The sequence below is a fragment of the Hyalella azteca genome, unplaced genomic scaffold, assembly GCF_000764305.2.
Source record: "Hyalella azteca isolate HAZT.00-mixed unplaced genomic scaffold, Hazt_2.0.2 contig13515, whole genome shotgun sequence".
NCBI lineage: Eukaryota > Metazoa > Arthropoda > Malacostraca > Amphipoda > Hyalellidae > Hyalella > Hyalella azteca.
Genome location: NW_025943433.1, coordinates 435646 through 443650, shown reverse-complemented (window position 1 = coordinate 443650; position 8005 = coordinate 435646). Strand labels below are relative to the sequence as shown.

General features: G+C 36.6%; 1 protein-coding gene across 1 annotated transcript; it reads left to right on the top strand.

Annotated features, from left to right (window-relative positions):
• Window positions 1–443: 443 nt before the first annotated feature.
• Window positions 444–7684, top strand: LOC108670563 (ATP-binding cassette sub-family F member 1). The gene is made up of 9 exons (XM_018158030.2): window positions 444–1481; window positions 2307–2503; window positions 3003–3103; window positions 4251–4335; window positions 4617–4816; window positions 5126–5312; window positions 5575–5703; window positions 5840–5938; window positions 6488–7684. The coding sequence occupies exons 1-9, from the start codon at window positions 596–598 to the stop codon at window positions 7334–7336; spliced, it is 2733 nt and encodes a 910-aa protein (XP_018013519.1). The 5' UTR covers window positions 444–595; the 3' UTR covers window positions 7337–7684.
• The last annotated feature ends 321 nt before the right edge of the window (window positions 7685–8005 follow it).

Genomic DNA, 8005 nt, shown 5'->3' with positions numbered 1-8005 from the left:
TGTTCAGTTGTGTGTGATAAATTTTAGGCCACTGCAATGCGTGCTTAAGCTTGCAGACCGACAGAAAAAATTGTCCGATGAGTCTACAACGATGCCTTTAATTTACACTAAAAAATTTATCCGTAGTGATAAAATGTAGGGCTAAAAAATAATGACGCAACAAGCTGTTTAAAAATAAAATTCCATTAGAATTATGCAAATGAGTGCCGACGGTAACATTGTGAAAATAGGTAAGCGTGATGAGAATTTCACTTAAACAACCCGCCTTCTAGATGTTGATAATTTTAAAAACACGAAATCAACAACTTCTACTTAATTCAAAAATGCAGTAGTTTGTGCCGCCTACATACCAAAACTTCACTGGACGTATAAGTAACACCGTAAAGTAGATGTTACTAGAATTCAGCGGAGGCTTACGAGCTTTTGGTAATTTACTTTGTACACTAAGTGTGCTTCTCGCCGGTACTTAACGCAATCGCTCTTCTAAGTTCTGAAAAGTGAACGTGGAGTTGTGCAATGTGCATGTATGACTTACTAACAAATAGTACGAAATAAACTCATTAAACTGTAATCTCTGAATAACTAATATTGAGCCATGGCGCCTAAGAAGGGCAAAAAAGGTAGAAAAGGTGACGATTCTGAAGATGACGAAGACGTGAAGAGCGAAACCGCTAAATTATCGCGTAAGCAGCAAAAAGCAATGAAAGTTGCACAGCAGTCAGATGAAGAAACAGAATCCGTGAAAGAATCAATTAACTCTAGTACTAAAACGGCTGGTCAAAAACAGAAGAAGAAAGACAAGAAGAAAATCAAGCAGAAGAATAATTTTAATGATAGCGATGAAGAAAATTTACCAGATTTCAATGCTAAAGTTGAGGAAGAAGAAATAGAAACACCGGTTCAATCAGGTAAATCAAAGAAAGTAAAAAAGAAGAAAAATAAAAAAGCTGATGTGGATGATGAGAGTGATGCGGATTTGCCTGATTTCAATGCAAAGATCAGTCAAGAGGAAACTGAATTGCATACAGCTCCTCTTATTGTCAAGAAAAATCAAAATAAACAATCCAGAAAGAGTAAGAAGAAGAAGCAAGCATATGAAGAGAGTGATGATGAAGAAAATGAAGATGATGATGGTTCTTCTCTAAGACTAAAGGTTTCAGTTAAAAATGTTGCAAAATCTACTAAGAAAGAGCAAAAAGAGGAGAAAAGTGAAGGTTCTTGTGAGAGCAGTGAAAATAATGTTGAAAACACAATTGAGAAGGTTGAATCTGGTGCTCAGAAAGTCAAAATATCAGAGCCAGAAACCTTGTCTGAGAAGATATCAAACCTTAAAATTACAAACAAAGAAGAAGAGATTATCAAGGAGGCTCCTGTAGAGGCTGTAGAGAGTGCTAAAGAGAATTTATCACCCGTAATTACTGATGAAGAATCTGAAGAATCCGAAAGTGAAGAAACAAAGCTAAAGAAAAAGAAAGAAGCAGGTTAGTGTCAGTGATAATCTTGTAAGTTGTCCTCATAGGTTAATTTATTATTGTAACATTTATAATATATATATATATATATATTTTAAATTTTCATTTGCTGTAGAGCCTGTAGAAATGTAGAATGTAGATTACCTACTAGGAAAAATTGTTCCTATAAGATTTGGATCAAAGTAGGGAATAGCACTCTCACTAACTGACTAAGTTTCACAATATGTCATCTCCATAGATGATTTTATTGGCTTGGTCACTCCATAAAGTGTGCTGCTGAGCTGCTCTAATACAGTCTTTAGCTAGGGAGTAGTGTGTTTACTATGACTACCTATGTATGGTTTGGTAATTGCAACAGATATCATGTTTAACCTACTATGTACTTCAAGTCTTCAACCATCTAAATTTCTTGCCAAAATTCATATAAAGAAGAAGAAGTATACCGGTATATCATTAAAGAATTTTGTTGACATGATTTTCCAAGTTCTAAACATAAATAATAGATTTTGGTGTTTTTGATTCTGATAATTGCTCATTCCCTTCAGCGTGGAGGGTGTCAAGCTAATAAAACATCCTCCCATTTTCAGCTGGATGCATCTACTCATGATGAAGAGATCTTACAACAAAGCAGTGATGCTACTCAGCAGCATTTGAATTGATGTTTTTTGGACCATTGACATTAGAAACCCCAATCTCAACCTATGTTTGGGACTTTATTACTTCTATTATTTATTATTTTGCTTTGATAGTCTATATTATGCAGTTCAAAGTATTTTTTTTTTTCAAGCTAAAATCTAACTAAACAATACTCTGGCTAATGTATTTTTTATTCAGACAGAGAAGCCCTCAAGAAGCTGTCACACAAAGAGAGGAAGAAATTGAAACAACAGCAGTTATATGAAGAAAATCTTCAATTGATGCTCAAGAAAGGTGGCCAAGGCACATCTGCTTTGGGTGACAATTTCACACTTTCTCAAGCTGAGAAGTCTGGCAAGCAACAAGAGCAGTTAGAGAATGCAGTGGATATTAAGGTCTGTGCACCAATCAAATTTAATTATATTTCAATAAATATTTGCCTGTTCAGGTTTATATTAATTTGAAAAGTTAAAAAATGGTACTAGTGATTTCTTGGGTGATTTAAGTACTTATACTACCTGTCTGCTTATATTGCAAGTTCACAAGGAATTTAAACGAAAACACCAAGCAAGTTCACCATATCAATATTGAAAACGTTTTGGAGTCCAGCTCCATCATTCCCTTAAATTCCTTGGTGATTTATTAATACCAGCTTATGCAGTGGTAAATTATTTTTTCAATTAATCATACACTTATTTAAATAGAGATATAATTATTCATGAATCCTTACTTTTTGTCTACCAGCAATCTTACTGTCATTAATGCTATTTGTATCAAATGGCTTATTAGCTAACTTTGCTCTCAGAGACTAGAGGTTAATGCTAGAGAAATGTATGAGGAAATTATATTATATCATTGTTGCTGCAAACTAATTGATGAACATTTTTTTCATAGATTGAAAGCTTCAGCATTGCTGCTAAAGGCAAGACACTCTTCAACAATGCTTCTCTTCTTATTGCCAATGGAAGAAGATACGGTCTAGTGGGACCCAATGGGTATGATAAGAAATTGTATTTGAAGTTTAGTATAGTACGGTACCTTTCATTTGGAAGGCAACATGTCAGTGTGTGGTGAAGATTGTGCACAATGCACAATTGAGATGGCTTATTAAAGATATCATATTCGTGGTAATATCCAGAGCTGTTTTAATTTTCAATCGTGCAAAGATTAATTATTCATCTTTCCTACTCCACATTGATGCTAGTTTTGCAGTTTGTTGTCTTGAAGAGATTCTTCAGCTCAATATGAGGAAAAAGTTTGATTCATTATGTTAATTTTAACCGAAGGATTAGAGTATACCGGTAGCCATTTTTGCATACAGTGCTCCATTCCAAAGTTAAAAAAAAATTTATTTACTTTTTCATTACACCTTCCTGATTTCAAGACGTCAAGTTCAATTTGCAGCTTGAAATAAGCCAATGGCAGTATATATAAATTAATGTCATTGTCTGCAATTTTGAAAATAATATCAGAATACAAGTAATTTCAAGACATTAATTTCAACATTGAATTGCCTGTCAATAGACCTCTCATATAAATATGTACTAAATCAATATAAAATAATTTTAAGAATCTTACTGATGACATACACATTATTTATAATATTACTTACATATTATATTTTCTTTGCCAATTTTTACATTCCTTGCTACTCTCATAAAGATCGTCTTTGGAGTTGCTCCATAATGAAATCAGATCATCAAAATCTTCCTCATATTAATCATCAATTTCAAAAGAATTGGTGCAAGTAATCTCTATCTTTTGCTTTTTTTAAATGCCAAAATTGGTTACTCCAATTCATTATCAAGCATCAAAAGATGATCTTTTAGGACATTTTTTGCAAGTAGGACCTAGCTTAGGTAGTTTCTCAACAATTGCCTAACTTAGCTGTTCCTAATTTTTTTATATCTTATATTAGAATTTAACTGTGCTGAGATGGAATTTATTTTTTATTGAAAGAATACAATCATACAAGTGCAAATTATATCACTTGCAAAGCATCATGGATTGTTGTACCTTATTTTGTCATTATTATTATAATTATTATTCCAATGTTCTTGGTTTCGTAGTGTGAATTTATGTGATGCAAACATCTATATCAATAATGCAGGGATTTTTAAGGTCTCATCTTTCTGTTCTCAGTCATGGCAAGACTACCCTCCTACGACACATTCAAATCCGAGCCTTGAACATTCCTTCCAGCATTGATGTACTCTACTGTGAACAGGTGAGGATGGAACCTCCTTTAAGTCATTATAATAGCTGGAAAAGGCGCCCAATTTTTTAGCCCTTAAAAGCTGAATATTCTAAGAGAAATTATACTGTTAAATTCTAGGCTTAACATACCGTGAATTACATCTATTCCGTTACTGGTTCATCTTTTCACTTCATATTTTTCTGGAACATAAAACTTTTGGTAATTTTTTCCTTCAGTTACTGTCGAATCTATGTTAATTATATTTATTTCCAAGTCTCTAGTTTATGGCATCATATTTGTTATGTGTGCAGGAAGTTGTGGCAGACGACACCCCAGCAATTGAGGTGGTGGTCGCTTCAGACACCAAGCGCGCTGAACTCATCAAGGAGAAGGAGGATCTTGAGCAGCAATTGAGCAAGAAGGGCAAGAACGTCAACATGGATAGGCTACAGGAGGTCTATGATGAACTTAAGGCCATTGGTGCTGATCAAGCTGAACCAAAAGCTCGCAGGTGTGCATAATCTTCTTTCCATTTATACCAAATAATTTTAAAGTAAGAAAAATGGAATTATACAGTCAACCTCCCTGACGCAAAAAGTTTTCTTTTTACGTGTCGTCTAATTTTTTTTAGGTTTCAGTAAAATTTGAAAAGCAGGCAATATTTCAATTCGAACTAAACTGCAAATCCAGCTCTTGCTGCAAGTCAGGTCATCATTGTGAGCCTACATATAGTTAATACCTGTCATGAGCCTAACTATAGCCAAGCATTCCACTGATAACTTGCTCATTACTTTAATATTAATGACTTTGATCGATCTAGGATTCTTGCTGGCCTTGGCTTCACACGTGAGATGCAGGAGCGAGCCACTAAGAACTTCAGTGGAGGATGGCGGATGAGGGTGTCACTGGCTCGGGCTCTCTTCATTGAACCAACACTACTAATGTTGGACGAGCCTACCAACCATCTCGACCTAAATGCTGTAATTTGGCTCGACAACTATCTCCAGGTATGTGTTGCCGTTGTCTAGTGTATGAATACTTTCATTTCAGCTTCAGAATTCAAGTTAATCCCCTCATAAAAATCGTGCCTCTTAGTTGTCTTGTTTCGCAATTAGCTCCTGACTTGCGAATCTGTATTTTTTTAAAAGATTTCTTTGGTTAGTTTTCTTAACACTTGCGATTGATTTAACAGATCTATTTGCTTTTATTTATGTAATTGCTTGCTACTTCACCGCTCATTTATTGCTAATTTTATGACACTTTTTACAGGGCTGGAAGAAGACTCTACTTGTTGTGTCCCACGACCAGTCTTTCTTGGACAACGTGTGCACTGATATTATCCACTTGGACATGCAGAAACTATTTTACTACAAAGGAAACTATTCCATGTTCAAGAAGGTGAGATTAATTTCTTGCCTAAATAGAATTAAAATATGTTCATACCCCATTATGATATAGAAAATTGTGTATATATGTTTCACGGTTTGTAGCAAATTTTTTTGTTCATCTATTTACTTGAGGTGCCAATTCTCAGATGTTGGTGCAAAAACGCCGGGAGCAGATCAAAGCTTATGAAAAACAAGAGAAGCGAATCAGAGAGCTGAAGGCCTCGGGATCTTCTAAAAAACAGGCTGTGAGTATTAGCTTGAATGTTCCTGGTCTTAATGAGCTGCTTACCTCATGGTGTAAATGTATCCTTAGTGCAGTTTGCTAAGCTCAAATTGCCCTAGAATTCAAAAGTAACAAAAATATAAAGGAAGTTGAGTACATTTTATTGGTGGAAATACCGTTTATTGTCGTGAAATTTCTTTGGTCAGTTTTAATGGCCTTCAATTTCTCGATTAATTTGTTGTTTAAGAAAATAATCGTAGTATTTAGCAAGCTTCAAACTAAGTGCTGTTTCTTCATCACGAAAACAGAATTGAGTATAAATATACCACAGTAAATCTCAGATTTCTAAACCCGCACGTCTGATTAGGCCATTTTTTTGCAGATGCTACGTGAATAATATTGAATTTAAATTTTATTAAAGCCTTGACAATTAAAAATCAATTTGAAAAGGAATGAGTTCTTCAGCTACTGCTAGGAACATTGTTTCACTTTCACGCGATGGCACATGGTAATAAAGACTAACTCCATGCATCGTATTTTTTTAAACAACTTCATCAAATTGTCTTTGCAGGAAAAGAAGCAGAAGGAAGCTCTGACCCGCAAGCAGGAGAAAGGTCGGATGAAGAGTAAGAAGGATGAGGATGAAGATGGGCCAATCGAACTTCTTGATCGCCCTCAAGAGTACATTGTGAAGTTCTCGTTCCCCGAGCCTCCTGCTCTACAACCTCCTATACTTGGCCTGTACAACGTAACATTCTCGTATGAAGGTCATAAGCCGCTGTTCAAGGGAGTTGATTTTGGTATTGATTTGGAGACGAGAATTGCCATTGTTGGGCCCAACGGCGTGGGTAAGTCAACCTTTCTGAAGTTGTTGGTGGGAGAACTGACACCCAATGAAGGCGATGTGCGCAGGAACCATCGGCTGAAAATTGGACGTTATGACCAACATTCTGGAGAGCACCTCACCGCTGAGGAGTCCCCGGCCGAGTACCTGATGCGACTCTTCAATTTGCCCTATGAGAAGGCACGCAAAGCCCTGGGGACGTTTGGTCTGGCCAGCCATGCACACACCATCAAGAACAAAGACCTTTCCGGCGGCCAGAAGGCTCGTGTGGCACTCGCTGAGCTCTGTCTCATGGCACCAGACGTTCTCATTCTTGACGAGCCCACCAACAATTTAGATATCGAGAGCATCGACGCTTTAGCCGAGGCAATAGTGGATTATAAGGGCGGGGTCATCATCGTATCCCACGACGAGCGGCTCATCAGGGAAACCGAATGCCAGCTATGGGTCATTGAGGATCAAACCATCAACGAAATCGACGGAGACTTCGATGACTACAGAAAAGAGCTGCTAGACCAGCTTGGGGAGGTCGTCAACAACCCCAGCATTGCTGCCCACGCTGCTGCTGATCTATAGTCTTGTTCGCCTCGCAATAAACCTTTACTTTGAAGTGTTTTTATCATGCCGAAAATGTATATTGTGGGCTGTAGTACTGAACCTGTTTTTCTTATATTTCAAGCAATTTTTCTGCAATTATTTCGGAGTAAATGGGAAGCAAATGCATTGAGTGCCTCTTGGGATTAACCGGTTTCTTTGGTAACTAAGCTTGGGATTTTGTACTGAATTAAACTTCTATGTGAGGTGCTACTTCCATTACAAAATTTTTTTGTTGACCGCATCGGATGCGGAAATTTGAGCTTGTACCGTAAGCATAAGTTTCCGTCAGTCTTCTTGCGTCATTAAACGAATATAATTTCAAATTTTTCTATTTATCATTCACCATGAAACACCAATTTGCTTGGCCCAAAAACATGTGACTCGTAGTCATGCTAAAAAAACTCCGTCGCACCGTAGTGAAAAACTGACAAAAAATGTTGCAAAAAATGCAAAACAGAACCCGAAAGCTTTTGCGTTTTATGTGTAAGTGTAATTTGAAGGCTTGCACTTTTTGTTTGAAATTTAAGAAATGTGTTGTGTGCAGTGTGTTCACATATGAGGACTTGTTACAGCATTCCAGCTGTTGAAGAGCGCCCAGTCGGCTCGAAGTTAACAGGTTTTGAAATACACGAAGAAGAGGTTCTCAAG

Bases quoted from the DNA above. Each gene is read 5' to 3' on its own strand.
- LOC108670563 (XM_018158030.2), top strand. From the start codon at position 596: ATGGCGCCTAAGAAGGGCAAAAAAGGTAGAAAAGGTGACGATTCTGAA. The intron at 2,504-3,002 runs GTCTGTGCACCA...TTTTTTTCATAG, and splicing joins AGAATGCAGTGGATATTAAG to ATTGAAAGCTTCAGCATTGC. The intron at 5,704-5,839 runs GTGAGATTAATT...GCCAATTCTCAG, and splicing joins ACTATTCCATGTTCAAGAAG to ATGTTGGTGCAAAAACGCCG.